This window comes from Pungitius pungitius, chromosome 13 (genome assembly GCF_949316345.1).
Source record: "Pungitius pungitius chromosome 13, fPunPun2.1, whole genome shotgun sequence".
Taxonomy (NCBI): Eukaryota; Metazoa; Chordata; class Actinopteri; order Perciformes; family Gasterosteidae; genus Pungitius; species Pungitius pungitius.
In genome coordinates, this window is record NC_084912.1 from 3,503,446 (window position 1) to 3,527,222 (window position 23,777).

Sequence of the window (23,777 nt, forward strand, 5' to 3'; positions counted from 1 at the left end):
GACGCTTTGGAGTTCGCCTTCATGTTTATGCGAGCGCAGTCTGAGCCTTTCCGGGGCCCCGGGGTCAAGAGTTCAACTCCACGTCTGCCCTGCTGCACTGTCCTTGACCAAGACGGACTCCCCTCGGGGCTGACCATGACCTCTGACGTCCTCCTGGTGTCTGTTGCTCGAGCCGGTTGGTTACTTTGTTTTACGCAGCTTGTATTATTTGACCTCACATTTTAGGACTTGGTTTGACTCACCTGTGGTAGACTCTGCTTCGTCAACTCGACGTGTCCTCCCGCTGACAACAGAGCCGGAGGTGTGAGTTCAATTTACAGCTGGCAAGAGCCAACAGGATTGACTGACAGTGACAAATAAACAAAAACTGAAAACCCAGGACTCAATGAACGACAGCTACAGACGATCCAACAATCACACCCACTTCCACAGCAACCGGCCAGGTGCTCACAGGTGTGAAAGACGCCAGGGTTTGAGCTTCTCCTTTCCTTTTTTTACATTTTTTTTTTTACAGTCTTTTGCACATCTTCCATCCTTCCATCTTTTTTTTTTTTTAGCAACATTACGGGCCCTTATCTGCATGTGAGTGAGTGTCCCATGTGGACCAGGTCGGAGGATCCATTTTTTTTCTTCTCATTGGCATGAAGCATCTCCGACTTCTGCCCAAAACGGTGACTTTCCCTCCTTTGAAATGAGATTTCAGGTCTCGGTTGCAGACTTGTTTAGACAAAGATTATTCCTGCGCAGTTTGAACAACTGGTTGTCTGAATGACGGTCTGCTGCATACCACAGAGCGGTTCAAGAGTTCAGCCGATTCATGAACCCAGCCGGGCCGCCACACCCAGCCGCCGTGTCCTCATGCGTTACGCATTCTACAGTACGCGTGGAAGTTTGTCCGTACACGAACGCGTCTTAAAGATGGGACAAATTTTTAAAAAAGTCACCACCTGCAACCCCTCTGGTTCTAACGCACACTGGAAGGATCTCTGCAGTGAGGCCCAACATTTCCAGCTTCGCTAGACGTTTCTTTGTTTCCAGCCCGTGCATGATTGACGTTATGATCCACCTCGTGGACATACCTAGTCTGCTGAACTGTGCATGCACACATTCTTATCCGTATTGTACCCGCTGTGTGCGAGACAGTGTCAATGAGCAGAACGCAAAGTCCTTTTCTTTTGCAGACTTGGATGCATCGTCTGTGATGGACCCTTCAAAGATAAAGAAACAAATTAGAAAACGTCATCATCATCATTAAACACATTATATAAATCAAGCAGAAACTGTTGAATGGAAAAGAACAAATCGGGGCAAAGAATAGTGAAGACATCCTGTTGACATTTCCATACACTCCGAAATTGAATTATTATGATCTGTCTATATATCCATCCACCTTTTACTATCAATGGCGGCCCTAAAACAACACAGACGGTCTACAGCAGGGTAACATATATGCCTCTCGCTGTGTGTTTTTGGTTATGCGTTGATGACATTCTGCACATGTAGGAAGCAACATCCACATGGTAAATAAAAGAGCACCATGCCACGGAGGGAGGTTTGAATCATACAGGGTGTAAGTCCAAAATGCGGAGTCCTCGATGTTTAAACAGAGCCCTGAAGGTTTGGGTTCAAAGAGTTTTAATAGTAGCAACCAGCTTCGTTCTGAAGAGCGACAACAAACAATCAAGGCTTCCGATCATCCACACCCACACACACACACACACACACACACACACACACACAGGGTCACGGCGGGGTCCGAGGCCGAGTCAAGCGGGCCCGCGGCTGCATTCCTGTACGGAGGTCTGTGTTGATACGTGCGTGGCGGCGCTGCGCGGCTGTCTGGGCTCCCAGCCTGCGAATCCAAACACGGAGGGGGTCAGGACCTCGCCGTATTTGTTCAACGGCGAGGTAGGTGTCACCGCGGCGGGGGGGGGGTGTGGGAGGGGGGTGTTACAGCGAAGCAGTGCCAGGCATAACTGGCTCCGGAATGACAACAAACACGGTCGGACTGTGTTGTTCCGGGTAATTTGCTGGTGTTTTTCCCAAAGCCGGCGCTCAGCTGACAACGCCGGACGTTTGACTCAATCGCTGTTCCTTTGGATTTGTGCCACGTCGGCGCCCTCCACCCGTCCCTCCGCCCACAGCGTAAGCGCTCGGGCCCTGGTTCTGTTTTAATAGCTTTTTTCTTTCATGGGGCTTTACGTTGTTTTTATTGGCTGTCATTATTCAACAGAGAACCACAGATTTACAACCAACCAAACAGCTAAATGACATTTAATGTAATGTATTTTATGGAATTCCTTGTTTTAATGGGACATTTTAGTTTTTCTGTTCTGAACGATTCAAAGTGGACAGAAGTGTAATATTTGAGAAAGAACCCGTTGTATCTTAAAAACAGAAAGTGGATTCCTGCTGGATTTCCCCCACGGCTTTTTCCTTCCTCATTCAAGCGTTGTTGCGCAACCAGCCCCACCCCGACCGATGACGTCACAGCAGGTGTCAGGCACCTCGGCCTGACAGCTGATCGCAGGCACCTGCTGTGTTCGCTGCGCTTCTCCTGCTGGTATCTTTTAATCAAAAGTGACCCGCACTGAACCTCCTGCCTGTCTGAGCTTCCCCTCGATGGCTCACACTCGCTCGCGTGTTGAATCCGTCTGTTCCCGCTGTAACAGCAGCACAGGGCTGTCTGTGTGTCTTAGTGTCAGTGTTGTTGCTGAGTGCAGTGACCCGAGGTTACACTCTCCCTCTGGCCCCCCCTTCCCCCCCCCCCCCCCAGTTAGAGTAAATATCCCTCTATTAGCAACAAGTGGTCTGAAAGCTCTGATCCCCTCAGAGCGGCTGGCTTCTGGGAGCTTTTACAGGGGAGAGGGGGGGCTTCGTCTGTTTAACCCGTCGCTCGGGTTTAAACCAAGAGGAACCAACTGTAGGTTCCGTTATGTGACATTATTCTCACAGAGCATATACAATCGGAGCACATTATTTCATTATGGCTAATATTGCAGTGTGAATTGGTCCTACATTGCGTCCACACACACACACACACATAAGGACCATCGTAATTCTGTATGAAGGATTACGTGAACTCAGACAAACAAATAGTGAGCCGACAAAGGGGATTCTGCGCACACGTTTCTCTCATTTTGAATCATTGAGTCGCACACGCACTCTGAGTGACACAAACTGCACTCTCTTTGACCCGCTGCTTTCTTTTCTAATCCGTTCGACAAAAACAGAACCACAGATCTGAAAGGGCTCCTGTCTGTTCTCAGTGTAAATATTTAGGACTGAGATTCGCTCACCTTCCCATCGGGTAAAGCGCTCCTCGGCTTTCAAGGCTCCGGTGTGAGAGCTTAGTCACACGGCTCCCTGTTCGCATGTCTTCCTCGTTCGGTCTCTCCGATTCGCTTATGTCTGTCTCCCTCGGTCCCTTGTCTCCAGATTCATGCCAGCCTCCATGTTGAGTGTAAATTAGTCCACTTTTACAGTTTAAGACTGCAGAGATCAGTTGGTGCTTCTACCGGACGGGAAAGTAAGAAGATAGTGGTGCATCATCGACGTATTGCTTGATGAAACAAAAATAAATCAGAAACTTTGACACATTTTTATTCCTTATTTCTTTACCCACAATATGAATACATATGATTGGTGTATTTAAATGAGGAATCTTTCATTCAGATCTTGAATTAAAGTTATGTTATGAATTAGAACAAAAGTCTTTATGGGAACACAGCTGCTGTCTGTTTCTTATTAGCCAATAAACTGATAAATAGGCAACAAACACACACACACACACACACACACACACACACACACAGACCCCTCCTCTCAGCTGCAGCCAGGGGCTAGAGACCACCTTTGTGTGTGTTTTCTTGGTGACCCGGCCGTGTGTTTGCTGTCAAACTGCAGGATTTATGACTGGGCCGTTCTCTCAATCTCGCACAGGCCCCAAAACGTGTTCAAACCAAAGTGTACAAATAGTGAATTAGAAGTAAAGTATTAATATCTGGGATTATTTTGGTCCTTATTCCTAATTTCAGATGAGTAGGGTCACATACTTCTTTACAGGCTGAGGGAAGGAAATAAGGTAAATTTTTCCAAATATATACTTAATTCATAATAACATGACATTTTAAGGTGAACATATACTCACCGGCCACTTTATTAGGTACACCTGTCCAACTGCTCGTTAACACTTAATTTCTAAGCAGCCAATCACATGGCGGCAACTCAGTGCATTTAGGCATGTAGACATTGTCAAGACAATCTCCAGCAGTTCAAACCGAGCATCAGTATGGGGAAGAAAGGTGATTTGAGTGACTTTGAACGTGGCATGATTGTTGGTGCCAGAAGGGCTGGTCTGAGTATTTCAGAAACTGCTAATCTACTGGGATTTTCACGCACAACCATCTCTAGGGTTTACAGAGAATGGTCCGAAAAAGAAAAAACATCCAGTGAGCGGCAGTTCTGTGGGCGGAAATGCCTTGTTGATGCCAGAGGTCAGAGGAGAATGGCCAGACTGGTTCGAGCTGATAGAAGGGCAACAGTGACTCAAATAACCACCCGTTACAACCAAGGTGGGCATAAGAGCATCTCTGAACGCACGGTACGTCGAACTTTGAGGCAGATGGGCTACAGCAGCAGAAGACCACACCGGGTGCCACTCCTTTCAGCTAAGAACAGGAAACTGAGGCTACAATTTGCACAAGCTCATCGAAATTGGACAATAGAAGATTGGAAAAACTTTGCCTGGTCTGATGAGTCGATTTCTGCTGCGACATTCGGATGGTAGGGTCAGAATTTGGCGTCTACAACATGAAAAGCATGGATCCATCCTGCCTTGTATCAACGGTTCAGGCTGGTGGTGGTGGTGTCATGGTGTGGGGAATATTTTCTTGGCACTCTTTGGGCCCCTTGGTACCAATTGAGCATCGTTGCAACGCCACAGCCTACCTGAGTATTGTTGCTGACCATGTCCATCCCTTTATGACCACAATGTACCCAACTTCTGATGGCTACTTTCAGCAGGAGAATGCGCCATGTCATAAAGCTGGAATCATCTCAGACTGGTTTCTTGAACATGACAATGAGTTCGCTGTACTCAAATGGCCTCCACAATCACCAGATCTCAATCCAATAGAGCATCTTTGGGATGTGGTGGAACGGGAGATTCGCATCATGGATGTGCAGCCGACAAATCTGCGGCAACTGTGTGATGCCATCATGTCAATATGGACCAAACTCCCTGAGGAATGCTTCCAGCACCTTGTTGAATCTATGCCACGAAGAATTGAGGCAGTTCTGAAGGCAAAAGGGGGTCCAACCCGCTACTAGCATGGGGTACCTAATAAAGTGGCCGGTGAGTGTAGATTTTTGTTGAGTTGAATCAGCGGTCACAAAAAACACATTTGGAATTGACCTTTAAGTTCAAAAGGAAAACACACAAAAAATCCCCCAGAAGCTAAAAATATCCCGACAGCCAAGTCGAGTGTTTTTAAAGCCCAGAGCCATCAGGGACGATAACAACTATTAACTCCAAAACACATGAACCCTGAAAACCAAGATAAGATCTAAAACAAGCACGCTGCTACGATAACACGTTTCACACTCTCACACACACACACACACACACTTCCAGGGTCATTATTCCTGTAAAGTTCAGCAGCGGGTCACAACTTCTGCCCCCCCCCCCCCCCCCCCCTCCCACTCGAACCGTCCCTGCCTCTCTCTACTTTGGGCTTTTTTACCTCACTGAACCCTCGGCTGTGGGTGAAATAAAAACCCTCGCAAGCTAACTAGCCGAACTTCCACGTTTAACGTGGAATGATGTAACGCGTGAGAGACAAAAGGCGGAGCAACGCCTCAAAAGCCGCGCCGGGGGCTCCGTGGTTCGAGCGTCGCTGCGTTTCCTCGCCTGAAGGCACTCGGGTCTGGAACCGGGAAGGAGATCTGGTGGAAACACCTCCCAAAGGAGACAGATCCTTCTGCCGAATACGATGCGACTCGAGGGGTCTCAAAGTGGGCACGGAGAACATTTCTCGCGCTGAAGCAACGAGGGCAACTGACGACCCCAGAAGGGCCTCCTACGACTGACCGGCGAGCGTTGGAGAGTGCGGGCGATGTTTGTTTCCCGTCTTTTGATTGACGTGCTGTTGGATGCTTTGCACCTTTTTGTAGGTGTTCTGCTGTCTCTCTTGACTTTAGATGGCACGCAAGACATCCGAAGGAGGCCCGACGGGAACTTGGCTTTGGGTGGAGACGAGTCGCAGCATATGTCCACCGACCAATAAAGTGCGCGGTAAGCGCAATGGAGAAAACCATGGCGATGAGCGTGACGCATTGACCTCCCCCCCCCCCCCCCCCCCCCCCCCCCCCCGCCCCCAGACACAGGTCAAGCCTCCGCGGGTCGTCTTCACGGGTTGGACCGAGCGTGATCTCGCTCACAGGCGACGCCATGGAGAAGATCACAGGTTCCCCGTCTTTCTCCTTCTGACCCCTCCAGACGGGCTGTTCAGGGTGAGCAGAGACGCTCCGTCCATGTCGGCGCGATGCCTCCCGGGTCACTCGGCTTCACGGGGAGGACGCGCCGCCGAGTTTCACGGCGCGGCTGGTTCATGCAAGTTCTGCATTCCACAGACACACACACACACACACACACACCTGCAGGCCTTTGATTCAACGACAGGTGGGGGACAAGCTGGTTTCTACTACTTTCATTAACCCTGTCAGAATGTTTTGTTTGTACATAATTATCAAACGATAGTTATGTGCATTCAAACTAAAACCAAAAGTGTATGCACACATTCTTTCACACACACACACACACACACACATGCACACAATAAGCAGCCGGCCTCGCCCTTCAACAGTAGCACCAAAACAGTGATTAAAGGTTCAACTTTTCACCTCGACGTCTAAACGTCAGCCTCGGCCCGATCTGCCACCGGGCGTAACTACGGGCGACGAGGACCGGCCCGATCCGCCCTCCTGCGTCAGAGGGGACTCTACCCAACACACGCACACACACACACACACACACACACGTGCAAGTACATGTGAAAACAAAAAGTTTACTCTAGCAACCACAAACAGAGACAGATGTTGCCATTAATCACAGTTGTGCTCGTTACCGCAAATTTGGCTCCAGTCTCACTTTTACGATGAAAAATAATGAGTCATATAGCTATTAAATAGATATTATTGTTGTTGGTAATGTGCATCTCTCTTGCTTTCTCAAATTTTCAAAGCCAAATTGAAAACCTTTGCCGTGGTAGTTTAACAGATTTTCTCTTGAGGTTTATCCAATTCATCAGTTTTGTTGTTTCCATACGGCTCTTCCAATGCTGCACTGGAAAACAAAAGCTTTAAAGCTGTATTTGTTCCCACAAAAATCAACGTACACACGCACGCACACCGGGTTTGACCTTTTCCTGATCTCACAGGTTTCTAAAAGGGTATGAAGGTGTTGACATTACTGAGATCTGTGCAGATAAACAGCCATATGCTTCAGGGTATTTATGAAAGTTATTGAGGACAGTTTAATCTCTCAAAGGCCCCAGGGCAGCAACGGAATCCACGCTGAGAGAATGAACGGAGCACAAACTGTGCCAATACTCGAGCTTGCTTTATCCCCCCCCCCCCCCCCCCCTCGGATAAGCTCCCTGAGACAGTTTTTAATAACATGAAGAGCAAAGATGTATTCGATTTCCTGTTGCCTGCATGTTTTAACTCATTTCAGCTCTTCCGTGTTGACAGACTTTCCATGCACAACTTTTTTGCAATGAAGTTCATCATTGAGATAAAAATAATAGGAACCACCGTCGTCACTTAAAACTCGCCAGTGACGTTGTGTCCGAGCGGCCTGTGAGGTGAGACCGGTCTTCAATAACTGATGCGAGTCTTGATCCCACCTTTCTGTCGCCGGCCCCTCAACAAAACTGTGTTATTTTAACTTGTGTTATTAGGAGAACGGTTTGCTTAAGCAGTGCTATCTACACACCCTTTGATTTTGGGAATTTGGGGCGGGGTTTGCAGCAATCGGAGCAACTTTGACTTCAAAAGCGGGAGATGCGTCGAAAAAAAACAACAAATTGCGATCTGAAAGTCGCACAAAGCTCTTTGGAGCTTCAGTGTGTGATGCCAAGAGCTTCACAAGCAATGAAGGAACATAACTATTAGGAATGAACTCTTACCTGAGATATCTTGTGCCTCACAGTTGTTTAATGCAACTTTTGTGTTGCATTAAACAGCAGCTTCTACACAACAACGATCTAGAAGTAACGAGTACTTTCAGTACGCTGGACTGTCAATGTCAGTGTTGTGCTTGTCACATTATCTTTGGTAAGTTTAAAGAGGACACAAAATAATTCAGGAGTAGCTCGCTCCACATTTCGGCGTGTTGAGGTACAACAGTGGACAGGTGGCGCCATCTGGTGGTCACATGACCAACTCACCGCCGTGGCCTCGGGTCATTTCTTTGCCTTGGACCCGGACTCCCAGATGACGTGACAAAACTCTAGCAGTAGTTACGTTCTACTGAGCAACTTAGTTGATCCGTACAAGTCCACTCTAAGCAAAGTGTCTCATTTGTTTCCATAAAACACTTCTCACTGAGCCTCAAACCGACCGAGCTCCCTGGCGAGGAATTAAAGCCACGGTTGATGAGCAAAACATATTTCAGGGTCCCACAAAGCCCGAAGGCCTTTCTTTCATGCACCAACTATAAAAGGTTTTTTTTGACTTCCTTTTGATTGGAGCCAATCTGCCCTTCGCTTTAACAAACCAGGGTTTGATGAATGACGGCACAAGATCATCAAAGGCACTCTGTGGATGTAGCAGAAGGACAAAAGAAACATTTGATCCTGTGGAATTCACGTCGAAATGCAGCAATTACGTGTCGTGAATTCAGAGATTGTGGAGAAAAACCAACCAAATGGTGGATGGAGCCCCGAAATGCGAAGCCTCTTTTGGTATTCTGCTCCTCAATGCGTCAATTGTGACACCAGCAGAGGGCCTCATAACAACCTCAGAAGGTAAAGAAGCACCTGGCTTTTAAATGTCATTAACGGTTAAACACAGGGTACCATGAGGAAGATGTCGACAAATAGTACTCTCAAAAGATGCTATAATTGTACTAGAGCATGACCTCTAAAATAATGTAATGTCAAATATGCGTTGATCATTAAGATGGAATTAAAAGGATGCGTCTGACGCACTAAAACCTATTAATTATATATTATTAGTTGGTTCAGGAGTTTTTCTTTCCTTGAATGGGCTCAACTCGACTTCTCCTTTTACATGCTGTGCTTATTTATGTGGGTGTATTCAAAAGTGGGATATAAATAGTTATTTGTGCACGTCTTGTTATTTTTCGCTGAAAAGAAAAATCACAGCACTGAAATAACTCCAGCTTTAATCATCTTTTTTTCATTCAGGTCTCTGGTCTCGGTTGATAAAATCACAGCGAGGAGGCGACATATTACAGAAGAAGTCTAATTATGAAAATAAACTCCTGATTATTATTATATAATGCATTCTGATTATTGATCTGGATTATTCATATTTTTCCCAAAATTACTTGGATACTCTAAAGAGGAAAATTTCTCTTGTAAATCATTGCAAATAGACAAAGCTAAAATAATATGGAACAAATTCATTTCATAGTCATATTTTTCTTGTTGCCTTTGTTTCATTAAGTCACATGTTATTTGTCACGGAAGCGCACGAGGACAGATGAGTAAAAGTATTTACATGAAATCTACACATATCTTCAGACTCGACGTGGAATCGGACGGCAGCAACCTGCGGCGGGGAGGCGACGACCCCCCCGCAGGGTTCCACCTGACTGAGAGAGTGTGAGCTTCACACTGGACAGAGGTGAGTCCGCTGCGAGTCCACTCTGGAACCAAAGACCAGGACGGACACCCTTTTCCCTCCCTGTGATCATTAAGTTATTAAGAGAGGATAAATAGTGCGGACTTAGGATCTGATTTTAAAAAGAAGAAACATACAAGCAAGACGCATTTCTCTTCACTGAGGGATCAGAGGATGGTTTGCGCGCCCGGAGTCGCCGCGCAGAGGAGAAGCGGATTCTAATCCCCCCCCCCCCCCCTTCCCTGCTAACACCGTTAGTCGTTCCGTGGGGAGCAAAATGGAGAACTACACCACGACTTGGAGTAATTTCACCCAGGACCTGTCGGAGCTGGGCGGGACGGGCGCCGAGGGAGAGGAGGGCGACGGCGGCGGCGGAGCGAGCGGTGGAGTGCGCGTCCTCGTGGGCTGCGTCCTCTTCCTGCTCATCGTGTCCACGCTGCTCGGGAACACGCTGGTGTGCGCCGCCGTGGTCCGGTTCCGCCACCTGCGCTCCAAGGTCACCAACTTCTTCGTCATCTCCCTGGCCGTGTCCGACCTGTTCGTGGCCGTGCTGGTGATGCCCTGGGAGGCCATCACGCAGGTGACGGGCACGTGGCTGTTCGGGCGCTTTTGTGGGGTCTGGATCGCCTTCGACATCATGTGCTCCACAGCCTCCATCCTGAACCTGTGCATCATCAGCGTGGACCGCTACTGGGCCATCGCCAGCCCGTTCAAGTACGAGCGCAAGATGACTCACCGCGTGGCCTTCGTGATGATCGGGGTGGCGTGGTCGCTGTCCATCCTGATCTCCTTCATCCCCGTGCAGCTCAACTGGCATCAGGTCGGCGAGGAGGGTGGAGAGGCAATGGGGGAAGTGATGGAGATGATGGCGGCCGGCGGCAGGAATTTCACCAACAGCAGCAACCTCAACGCCAGCGCCGCCGCCAGGAGCTGTGTCGCCAACCTGAACAAGACCTACGCCATCTCCTCCTCCCTCATCAGCTTCTACATCCCCGTGGTGATCATGATCGCCACCTACACCCGGATCTACAGGATCGCCCAGACCCAAATACGCCGCATCACGTCTTTGGAGAGAGCGGCGGAGCAGGCGCAGAACCAAGGCTACGGGGGGAACCGGAACCAGCAGCACCAGCAGCAGCACAGGCCCAACGAGGAAGCCTCGCTGAAGTCCTCCTTCAAGAAGGAAACCAAAGTCCTGAAGACCCTCTCCATCATCATGGGGGTGTTTGTCTTCTGCTGGCTGCCGTTCTTCGTCCTCAACTGCACGGTGCCGTTCTGCGACCCGCCCTGCGTCAGCGACACCACCTTCGCCGTCTTCGTCTGGTTCGGCTGGGCCAACTCCTCCCTCAACCCGGTCATTTACGCGTTCAACGCCGACTTCCGCCGGGCTTTCGCCACCATCCTGGGCTGCAACCAGATGTGCTCCAGCAACGCCGTGGAGGCCGTGAACTTCAGCGACGAGCTGGTCTCCTACCACCACGACACGACGCTCCACAAGGAGACGCTGGTGCCCGCGCAGCCGCCGCCGCAGCAGCCGGCGCAGCAGTGCTCCGTCAACGTCGTGTCGGATCGACTGGAGGACACAAGCCCCCAGTTTGACGAGGAGTCGATCATCTCCAACGGCTCCCGGAGCCGGAGCGCCAGGCTGCCGCTGCTGCCCGCCACCGTCCAGCTGGAGGATGACCCGGAGGTCTCCTTGGAAACGATCACGCCGTTCACCTCGGCGATGGGGCTGGAGAGTGACGCTCTATTGCCCGGACAAATCCAACAGGATGAATAGGACAGAACGCGCATTGGGCTGGCGGCCATGATGAAACAGGAAGTTAAGCTGTGTTGCCTTCAAAATAAAAGCATGAACTTAAAAAACGAACTGCAGGCACATTTATTCCCTCTTTCTTTTTATTTCGTTTGAAATGATGGAGGACTTTAAAACCAAGCTCCTCTCGGATGTCTGGTAAAAGGCTTCAAATGAAATGCCAACTTCACGATTTACTGATTTATTTATGTGACTACTGGACTGTTTTGCCCCGTTTTTTTGTGTTTTTGGTTATTTAAGTGGAAGCATATTTAGTTTAATTCAATTAGACCCACAGAGTAAACAAGAGCCACAGATCTTCACTGCTCCCACACTGTGGTTGAAGCTGATGAAACGGTCCCAACTGACGGCACAGTAGCAGAAGCGTAGCATCTGTCCCCCCCCTCAGGTCAACACTAACGCTAATCCTGTCCGCTCTCTTGTTGTTGTTTACCTTGTTGTGGCTGTTAGCGTTGTTGTGAGCAGGAGGCTCTTTGAGAGGCAACTGAAATGCTCCCAATCTGGGCACCTTTTGAATAAGGATTTTCTTGCATACGTGGAACCTCATTAAAGTGATTACACCGAAGCGCCAAATGTTTCCAAACTATTCCATTCCTGCGCTCTCAAACTTCTGCTGTTTACTTGTAGAAAAGTTTAAAAGAATTTTGAAGGTCAGGTTTGAAGTTGAAAGTGTGAGACATCAAGCTGCGCCTGTGACATCAGTCATGTCAAACTGTGACATGAAGGCCCGGAATGGATCAGAGCTGTCAATATGTACCGAGAACCATTCACATCACGTCTTTCTTTCAGGTCTCTTACAACACAATTCATTCATGCATTGTTGTTAAATATAATTTCTCAGGTTTTCATTTGAATGTAATTTAACCCCAAATTAAAGGGAACTGTTGTTGTGCTGCTGTTTTGTTCCTGGTATTACAGTGTTTGGGCACCGTTCACGTCGTTCTTTGGCTCGTTTATGTGCATTAAGGACAAATACAAATCTAATTGAATTAGCATGTCAATATGAGGGCAACCTGCAGACATTTGGTACAAGCTGTGCTGTTCCACTGAACACAATCTATTGGGCGTGAAGGCGGAGTCGGGTGGAGGACGGAGGACAGACACACAACCAGCCAATGTCAAAGATCCGCTTCGGATGTTCCACACGCTATTACACAGGAAATGTGCTGTTGTTGTTCATTCATACCTGTGGCTATCGGGCTGAAGTGCAAAATTCTGAACATGCTCCTTTAAGATGATGATGTTTGCAACAGGTTAGTAGTTCATACGGCACAAGCCTCACGATGTAATAAAGGACTGTTGAAAAATAAACCTTTACCATGCGGGTGTGTCTCAGCTCTGTCACCTCACCACCCTCCATTCCTGTATTATCAGTCTTACATCGGAAAATACAAGTCATTATCAAGGAATTGCTGTGAAAGACATTTTAATAATGCACGGAACATAATCGCTTTCCTGAGGAAAAGTGGAAAAAGAATTACTGAAGTCGTCAGACAAGGCACAAAGCACCTCAGCAGTCAACCCAGGAAGATTAAAAACCTGTCTAAGTGATGAAGGTCAAAGCATTGAATAGAGAAAAGTTCAATTCGGGCACAATGGAGACAATGTTTGCAGTTATCAGCGGCTTGTTTCAAACCGCAGCAGCGGGAGCCCTCATCTCCCTGCAAAAGCTGGAGAGGACTTGAAGGCGGTCCGGTGACCTCTGAACTTCTGCTGCAGAAAACATCCTGCTGCACTTCTGCTGCTGGCTCTCACACCATCAGCGTCGCTCTATTTGGTCTCGACTTTCCCCCCGGCAGTTTGTGTAAGGTGTTCACTTAGGGGAGATTCACTTCCATATGCAGGATATTCAAAGCGCTTGATGTGCATGACTACAAGTGGAAACATGTCTGTTGGTGTTGAATGAGAAAAAACAGCTGCAGTGTAATAACGCTTAAGCGAGCATAAACAGATCTTAACATACTTTGCATTTATTTATTATTATGTGAATAGCGTTTTCAAAGTAAATGAATGTGTCCATGCATTGGCCATTTAAAACAGTAGATAGCCCCTGTCTTAGTGTAGAACAATGCTTTGTGGGTAATTTGGGATGGGTAACCTTATTATTAGGACAAAAGAAAAGATTCTTCAAGCAATTGTTATTGTTGCACATAGAATAACTGTATTTAGGATTTGATTTTATCCTGAACACAGATGTTTCACGCCAACAATGAATCTCTATGAGGCTGAAATTCTTGATGTTGGAATAAAACGTCTCTCCTTTAATCTTCAGCCGCCAGTGGAGTTGAAACGATGGCGAGGCACCCGGGGGGGGCGGGGGGGGGGGGGGGGGGGGGGTTCGCAGAGGGGACGACACCCTGAACCCCACAGGTGTCTCCTGCAGGTTCAGCTCTGCAGGCCACAGCGCCTGGACTCAGAGAGACGACCGTTTCGACTGCTCAAGCGCTATTGTATCATTTTCTTCAGTAATTCCGTTTTTTTTTCCCATTAAGAATGAAACTGACTGAGGGCTATTTTTAGTTTCTTTTGGCTTCCTTTCTACGAAGATGATGCCGGCACACAATTCAAAATGTTCCTGTCTTGTGTTCCTGCATAAATGTATAAATAATTATTTTAACATTCATGTACCAATTGGGATTCATGTCAACTGTTTCTGGATGAATGTTTTTTTCAGCCCTCATACTGTTCTCTGCAAACAGAAGAAATAGAAACAATAGTGATATTCTATTCTTTAAATACACGCTTCGTCGTTCTGCCTGCGTGAAACCGTGTCACACTTCTCTCGCTCTTCATTATTTCCTGAAGGGAGGCAACAATGCCGTTTGGCACCGAGGTCCCCGTGGCCCCGTGTCTTCACATTTGTCTCCCTGTCCATCTGTGGACAGAACAGAGACCTGGATGTGACGATGAGGCTCAGGAGCCTTCAGACCGCATTCAATACGGCTCTCACAACCCACACACACACACACACACACACACACACACACGCACAGACACCTCCTGAAAAAAGCCTTATTCTTTAACTGATATGTGCACACTGCACTGTTTTATAACTAGAGCAGAAATGTGATCGCTTCACCAGGGGTTAATGCCAGTTTTATCGTCTCTCATTTAAAAAAAATAAGGATATAATACAAATCTTGACGTGCTTAAATTGCATTGCGCATTTAATCTTGAGACCTGTGACCATTTTAACTGAAATAAAGAATGCACAGGAAGTATCACAGAATAATAATGAGATTCTATTCCCCCATCCCTCTGCTCCATGATTGTCGACTGTCAAAAGAGGAAAGCGACACCTCTTCATCACTAGGAGGGGGCATCACTATGCAGATGTGTCCCCGCTGCCTGAGACGCGGCGTGCAGCTGCATTTAGAGGTCGAGAGTAAAATCATCTGTTTTAAAGCGCTGTACTAATCATGTATAACGATTGCAATGTTAATATTTCTTAATAATGAACTAACAGGTGGGACATCGGGGGGGTTGTGGTTAACCAGAACAAGCTCATTCTCGTCTCTGGACACCCACCCACACACACACACACACACACCCACACACACACACACACACACACACACACGCACACACACACACACACACACACACTCATCTCATCTCTCTGCAATTCACATCTGGCTCTATCCAGAGAATAAATGACGAGGTTCAGCACCCTGAACCTTGAACCTTGCATCCTCCGCATCTCCTCTCCGGTGACGCAGGATCTGTTTTTCACGGAGGATGATTTAAAGCCGATGGAGAAACAAGAGGTGTGTGAATAGTTAACCCCCCTCGCCCCAGAGTGTTGTTGCGTCACTGAACAGAAGCAAAGCACAAAACAACACGTCTCCTCTTTTAATTGGAAGCACTCGTTGGGACACACGAGCAGTCGTGGGAGAATACGAGGCGAGGCAATCGGACGTTTCACTCTGCAAAATGTGACAACCTCAAACGCACAATGCGAAAAACGCACAGAAGGGACTTTGCCAGCTGTGCAGCGTCTTTCTGTTCATGTTGATATCCATCACCTGTAAGCAGCTGTGAATCCTATGCTCAATCCTAACGTTGACCCCTGGGGTTGAGTTGACGCAGGCACATCGCACGGCTTCAGCCCCGGCGTTAAAAGCACGTCGTTGTGTGTCCAGTACTTTGTTTTCCACTGTGTCCTAGTAACAAAGGGAGCTGCACAGCGCAGCTCCACCAACGTTAATATTAATGAATTCAATCCAAAAGTTGATTTAGCACTTGTTTTTTGATTTCACGTTAAATTTGTCGGTCCAGTGAAATTGAGCGAAGGCACTCGGGGGAAACATTTCTCAAACATACCTCATAACATCTGGCTATATGTCACGCGGCAGCATACGATCGCCTTAAAAGAATAGATGGAGTTATCTGGTGAGGCAGTGAAAACGGTTACTCAGTTGTCATAGAAACACCCATTATGGTCCTGGAGGACTGTTCAGGTAGATTCATCCAGTGCTTCACTTATTCACCGCCTTATTTTTTGAGTAATTGCACGTGACCTTTTCTACGAATCTATGGTTTTTAAACATTTTCCATTTGCAACAAAGTAAAATCTTCAGGAGTTATTTTCCAAAATGGGTTTCATACTGGAGCAAACCCACTACACCTTGAATTACCCTTTGAGTTCAATGACAAGATGTTCACATTGATTCTTTCAAACCTTCATTACTTTCTTCCTTGTAGGAACCTTTTGTTTTTGTTAACGTTAACGAAGGCCTTAAATGCTAGTTGAAATGCGGCTTCCTTTGGACACTGAAACAATGATGTCATTGCTAAAACGACATTTACAAACGGTGAGATCTGTGAGCGCCTCCTTCTCTTGATTCATGCCAGACGTGTAACACCCTTCACGTGCTCTGCAGTATTTAAGCAAACAGAGAACAAGCTCTTTCAGCCTCACAGGATTCTCTATAAAGACATGCCGCTCCTTTGCAGTCCTGTTGCATTCTATTTCAAAATCACCTCTTTTCTGTTGCCCTTTTGTCTCAAACGCACACACACACACACACAAACACAGAGAGACACACTTAAGTTGGTGGTTTGGTGTCATAATCAATGCAGTAATCACGGCAGAGGAGGTGGCGGCGGGGATGCGGCGCTGATTGCGGCCACCTCTCAGCGATTGTTGAAAAACCCCAAAGTGGGGACCTCTGTTAGCTTTCAAGGGCTCCGAGTGTTACCAGCTCATCGGGCTCACAAAACACACACACACACACATACGAGTGGACAGTTAGAGACAAGAAGGCGAACTCGCTCCGTCAGCTTTGCAGTCTTGTGGAACAGAAGAAGTGTTTCTCTTTCTAATCAGCGCTCTCGGTGTGTTTCTAGAATCCACCAACAGGGGGCAACAGAGGCTGCTGACTTCCTCTCTCTCTCTCTCACACACACACACACACACACACACACACGCACACGCAGATCAAAATAAACTTCAGTCTTCAAAGGAAACACTGAACCTGCATTTGGGTGAAAATAACTGAAGCCCAACTTAAAGATCTGCGTTTTGTCTCCTTCACCCCTCACCCCCCACAAATGACACTTTCCATCTCTCCCTGTGAAAAAATATGCAAAAAACAAAAGGTGGAATGTTGAGAGTTGGTGAAGACCATCTAACTTCTACTCCTCCCCCCTCCACGGTTCATACACTGACCCTGACCCCCCCCCCCCCCAGCGCACTGGTCCACCTTTGACGCAACCCGCCACCTCCTGCAAACAAGGTGCCACGTTTGTCCGCAAAAAACAACATGTTTACCGCAGTCGCCTTGTTTTCAGGAACATCCTTCTCTCGCCAAGCGGGTTTTTGGCAGCGTCTGCCGGGCCAAGGGCCGTCTTCGGATCTCCAGCGACCCTCTGAGCTGAATGAGAAGAAGACTGGGGGGGGGGGGGGTGTCAACGGGGGGTTAAGCTGTGACCCAGATTCCTGGACGACTCTTTGTCCCCGAGAGGAGAGAGAGAGATAAAGATTCTCCTCATTCACCCCCGCTGACGGACTCCAGCAGAGAAAGGGACTCTGAGTGGGGACCTTCTTCTGGTGTGACGGGTCCAGGCGTCATGGATCGTGTTTGGGGAGCTTCTCGTTGGTACCGTGTTTGTTTCGTGTCTCCCTGTGGACTTATGGAGGAGAGGTCACCGACTCTGCAGGAGCTCCACGCACATTTACATTCAGGACGAACGCTTCAAGCCTGAACATGTCATTTATGGAACATTATATTCTAACCCTGAATATCAAATAATGATAATCCACCTCAGTCTCTGCACCACATTCATCATAAAGACAACAGCTCATTGGCGACCAGATCTTGTACATCTCACTTTTATCTGACTTTCTATGGTCCAAACATCTGCTTACAGCGGTTTTGCACTCTGCTGGCAATGGACCATCTATTAACCCCCCCCCCCCCCCCCCCACCCCCTCTAATGAAAACCAGATGCATTTGAAATAAATGCACTGTTCCTGTTAGGATTCAATACACGATGCCTTCGTCTACACAACAAGATCACAAGCAACTTGTTTGGTCATATTGCTTTCAACAGGATCATGCAAAATCCTGAAGCATTTATGCAGAATCTTCTGCAGGAGCATTTTGTTGTGGTGATGAATGACACCGAAGCGTCCAGAACCCCGAGGTGTCATCAGTGTCTCATTGAGTGCAGAAACCTTGGCAAGTGTGTCCATTGTCCTCTCTCTCTCTCTCACACACACACACACACACACACACACACACACACACATATAGGGTTTTGTCGGGAGGGGGAATGTGGGAGGTGCTTTAGGGGTGGGCAATTCTTCGTATAGTCCCCCGATGCCCCCCCCCCACCCTCTCCTCCTTTATCCCTCTCCTCTGCCTCTCTTTTATCCGAGTGTTTGTGGTCCCCACATTCCCACAGCAGCTCTGAGGCGTGGAGCGTCACATGGTAAGAACACCGGGCCTCTGCTCACACCCAACACCGAACCCCCCCCCCCCCCCCCCCCCCCGGGACACCACACTCTACTCTACTTCGTTTCTGCGTCTCTCTCCGGGAAAAAAGTTGTCAAAATACCAGATATCAGGGCGCGGGAGACAACGCGGGAGGAAACATTGCGTTTATTGTCATGACTTATTGATGAGGGGGGGCGGGAAGGGGGGAAGGGAGGATGGTGGTGGGGGGGGGCGTGCGTGGAAGCGGGGATTATTTTTGTTTTGGTGCTGTGTGTCTTTGTTGTCCGTCTGAGCAGTTGAAAGCCGTTTTCCCACCGCCGGAAGGAGAGGATTTTCTTCTTTTTTTTTCTTCTTCATTTTAAGATGAACGTCTGAAACATTTAAGGATGATCTGGAAGAAGAAAAAAAAAAAAACACAGCGAAGAAGCCGAAAAAACCACAGCTTCTAAAATCAGGATGCCACCCCCCCCCCCCCACCCCCCTCCCGCCGCTTTCTATTTTTAATAAGAAGCAACTTGATGTATTTCAGAGGCCTCGTGGTGCCACACACCTTGGTGACGAGGCCTCTGACACAAAGAACACCAGCTCGTGGCCCGAACCCACCGGGCTCCTTGTTCACAGAACCACTGACCCGCGTGGGTCCAATTGGTGTCTAGACGGGGGGGGGGGGGGGATTATTGGCGTTGTACTGATTCACACATTACGGGAAACAAACCACAAAAGGACATTTTGACGGATGATGGAAAACAACAAACGAAAACCGGACAAAAAGCCGCTTCACAACACTTTAATAGTTTGTGCTGCGCGGGTTGGAGGAGCCCTCGTGTTAAACTGTGATGTTTACTGAGCCCTTGGTAATAATAATAGAGCGTAATAGAGCGTGCTGCATGGAGATGAAGTTAGAAACTCTGCCGGTTGTCTTGTAAACTTAAATCATAACAAAGTAGTTATATAATGAAATGAAAGGCTGGTGTTCAGGAACATGTGATTGCACGAGGTGGTTTCTTTTGTGTGACGCGTTATTAGCAAACGTACAACTTGTTGTGCACATTTGATATTTTTGTGTGATTATATTATTTATCTGTTTATCTGTTACGGGAGGAATCCAATCACAAACAATGGCTTTGTTCTTGTTAGAAAATGAGCACGTCAAGCAGATCAATGCTGGTTTTACTCTCTATTTAAAATAGATTTAATCAATTAAATGCAGGGTTTTAAAATGACACAATGAGCAGGAAAAGCTTTTTCTCAGGTTTTTCTTGTCAAATATAGATAATACTTAATACTTATACTGTGTTCTTTGGATAAAGTGAAAACAACAACAACAAAAAATTGCGCTGATGTATTGATTTAATTTTCACCCTCATTAAAACAACCATTAATGTGACTGATTACGGCTCCTCACGACGTGTCCTTGTTGTTTGCACACATAATGAACGCACATAATGAACACACATAATGAACGGATGCAGCGTGTTCAGTGCACAGACCCAGAGGAGCTTTAATCCACACTCAGATCGCTTATTGTGTTGAATGCAAAGGCAGTTAGTTAAACACACACCTTGAGTTCAGACGAGACAAAGCATTCTTTTTATTTAAATTGTCTATGACCAGTTCTATAAATGTATTTTATTCAACTGTTTACTCAAAATCTGTTATATTCTTATATAACTTGTTTTTAAGATAAACAACTTAAACAACATTAACTAGCTTTTTGCATTTGATATTATTATTTTCCCCCCATGGGACAGATCCATGTGGAATGAATGATTGATGTGAGTGTGTCTTGGGGGAGTGTTTCTGACGCTTGGCTGACTTTCAATAAGTCACCGACAGAGATTCACCCCCCCACTCTGGGCTCATGGTGGTTTTTTTTTTATTAAGGGACTCTCTGACATTCTGAACCTCTTGGGTACTGATTAGCATTTTTTTTTAAAAGACAAACTTTTTGACAAGTTCCAGTGATGCTGAATACCTTCATAGAGAATGATTATATATTCTTATTTTGGGTCTCTTTGGGGCCTCGTGGGAGTTTTTGTGCCCATTATGCCGAGAGGCCCCCCTGGGGGGATGGGGGGGGGGGGGGGGGGGGGGCGATTCACAACACGTTTCAGGGATGATAAATATTTAATCTGAACTGGGATGGAGCTTGAAAGCTGTGACATAGGGGGGCTCCACTGGAGGAGCATCTCATACATGTATGGAGGTTTTGTTCGCTCGGTACTGTGAAAAAAAACCTTCTTCGGCTTTTAAAACCAGTTTACGATGGTTTACGAAGTATTTTGGCGTTTACAAAGTATTAAGTTGTATTATGAGAAATGTAAGATCCAGTGTTTTTAGTAACAAGTCAAAGAAGTTGTAATTGTTTTTACCTGATAAAACCTGATTGCTCGGGTTTTGGTCTCCACCAAGTCCGGAGAAAAACATCAGTCTGTTTACCTTGAAGAGTATGTATTCTATTTTATTCAGTAGCCAGAAAGGCAAGGGTCATGTGAGAAAACTATTAGTCATTGACACGGACTTTAAATAAAAAAAAGCATGTTGATTAAAAAAGGTACATGCTTCTGCCCCCAGTCACCATGAGAGTCCTGCCGTGCAGCGTCCTCCTCCTGCTCCTCCTCCTCTGCCTCCCCGCCACCGCCGAGGCCAAGCGCCAGCCCGGTGAGGGGAAGCCGGACAAACCCCGCCAGCCCCCGCCGTCCCCCCAACCCCCGGCCAAACGGGCTCGGAACCGCTCGGTGCCGGGCTCCGGGGAGCTGACCACCAAGGAGGGCCACAGCTGCACCTGGCAGACGTCCGGCGAGGGGCTGGTCCGCCTGCTGGTCAACTGCAGCGCCGACGCGCTGGGAGTCCAGCAGAGGTCAGGAGAAGTAGAAGCGGCCATTGAAATAGTTCAGGGGGGCCGGGGGGGGGGGGGGGGGGGGGTCAATGTCGCGATTTGAAGGATTCTGAAAGGCCTGAGTTTGAGTCGGACAATCGGTTCCGTCTCGATGCTGCTGGACACAAGGTCCGACAGTTCGTGACGCGGAGGCGGGGGGGAGGGGGGGGGGGTGGGGCTCACATCCCGCACCTGAACAAGTTCAGGTTGCACATCTGGTTGATGAAACTGGGGGGGGGGCAACGGGGATGGAAACCAAACGGCCAGGTGGACAGCCAAGCAGTTCCAAATAAAAAAATACACATATTGGACACTCAGTTTTGTCCACATTTTAGTTCAATTAGGTCCCGTTTATCTCCATTTTATTTGTACATAGAAGGCTTCAAGCCTTCAGAATATTGGACGTTTTTTTAAATAGAGGATAATGTGTGTCAAGTCTGTTTGAGTTTCTCTGAAGCCGTTCAAGAAAACACCAACATGTACACATTGGATTGTTTAAATAACATCAAAAATAACTTTTCCATTCATCTCCGCGCTCTTTCGCGTCCTCTCTCCTCCAGGTACTGGTGCCGCTACGCCGGCAAACCCGACCTTTGCCAGGCCTACGGCGTGAAGTCCAGCCAGTACTGGAAGCAGCTGGTGGGGAAGCTGAAGAAGAGGCAGAACGCCTGCGAGGGAGAGAAAGTCCTGAAGGCCAAAACCTGCAAGAAGGCCCCCGCCGAGGCCCACATGAAGCTGGCCCAGCGCAGCGGGGACGAGGAGAGGAAGGGCGGGAAAAAGAGAGCGCCGCCGGCCGCCAAGGGCTCCGACGCGGGGAAGGCGCCGAGGAGGAAGAACAGGGAGGAGGAGGAGGAGGAGGAGGAGGGGGCGGAGCAGAAGAAGAAGAAGAAGAAGGAGGAGGGGGAGGAGGACTGGATGGGGTTCGACGAGGAGGGCGTGGTGAACGACATGGCGCCCGTGCAGACCTACTGCAACGGGGGGTGGCACTCCGTCTGCTCCTTCTTCGTCAAGTTCTTCGAGGGCTGACGGGGGAGGGAGGGAGGGAGGGAAGGAAATGAGGGGCTCGCGTCGCGAGGCCACGTCGGTGCGAATTCACAATCTTAGAAAAAAAAACAAAAAAAACACAAGAAAGATGTTTAAAACGGAAACAGACGCAGAGCAGGAGACACCTGCGGCAGCTTCTTCTTTCCACTAAGCCGAATGAGCACGAAGTAAAAAGCGGAAGGGTCGATGATGAAGTTCTAAATTGTACAAAACAATTATAATAAACCTACCATTACTAAATAAAAGACATGAATGTTCCTCCAAGCCACATAAATCCGGGGGGGGGGGGGGGGGGGACACAGATAAATAATATTTGAAAGGAGGAATCATGAATCATTGTGACTAATGAACGTTGGTGTTGTGTTAACTGAGCGTCTGTAACTTTAGGAAGTGTTATTTTAACTGTGTAGGTTTTGAACTTTCTGAATAACTAATAAAAAAATAGTGTTTTAGTGCTCAATCAATCAATCAATGACTGATCATCACTGATGATGATGATGATGGTGGTGGCGGTAATAGTATTGATCACTGTCTTATTTTCGTGGCGTAGAGAGTTAATATTTTCTGTAAACTTTGTGAAACCGTTCTGTTAAATGTGATTTGCGGCAGCTCGACTCAAGCAGCCTTTTTTTGACCTAAAACCTTAACATTGTTCCCGGAATTCTTTAAATAAAAAAAACTTGCAAAAAAATGATTTTCCAATTCATTCATTCTGGAGTAATTTATTGTTCAATACAGGAAAATAAATGTCAATGAAACAACAAAATGAATAGAACTAGTTTGGAGTAGTTCTGAACTGCAGCTAAACGCTCCCTTTCTTCGGCTCTTTGGACTGTGGCTGCTTTGTCGTGTGAGGGACTGAAGAGAAACAGCATGGGGGCTTCATGTCGGGTACAACAATAAATGAGAGAGAACTCCCACCTTCCCAGTGGAGTGGTATGTGTTGAAAATGCACTCGATTTAATACGACCCGGTAGGCCTATTGGTTGGTTCCCGGGTTAATCCGGATCCGGCCCAAAGCGGCAGCCAAAGGCGCTTTCTGCCCCCCCCCCCCCCCCCCCCCCCCAAAGCACCACGAGCCGAGTGGTTATTTTACCACAAACCAAGAATTTTAAACCAAGAACTTTCAACGTGTCCATGTGAATTCAGATTATGATTCAACACATGGTTCAACATCTCAAACCGTTCCTCCACCCGTCTTCCTGCTGAGCCAAAGCTTGTGAAAGGC

The 23,777-nt window shown here is 47.6% G+C and overlaps 2 protein-coding genes across 2 annotated transcripts; both read left to right on the plus strand.

The window, feature by feature from the left end:
• The first annotated feature begins 9,684 nt into the window (after positions 1-9,684).
• Positions 9,685-13,000, plus strand: LOC119214215 (D(1)-like dopamine receptor). Its single transcript, XM_037465829.2, has one exon. It carries the CDS (start codon positions 10,148-10,150, stop codon positions 11,648-11,650), a length of 1,503 nt encoding a protein of 500 aa, XP_037321726.2. The 5' UTR covers positions 9,685-10,147; the 3' UTR covers positions 11,651-13,000.
• Positions 13,001-18,546: 5,546 nt separating this feature from the next.
• On the plus strand, positions 18,547-23,243 carry fgfbp3 (fibroblast growth factor binding protein 3). Its single transcript, XM_037466473.2, has 3 exons — positions 18,547-18,622; positions 21,202-21,487; positions 22,066-23,243. The coding sequence occupies exons 2-3, from the start codon at positions 21,207-21,209 to the stop codon at positions 22,529-22,531; spliced, it is 747 nt and encodes a 248-aa protein (XP_037322370.2). The 5' UTR covers positions 18,547-18,622; positions 21,202-21,206; the 3' UTR covers positions 22,532-23,243.
• The last annotated feature ends 534 nt before the right edge of the window (positions 23,244-23,777 follow it).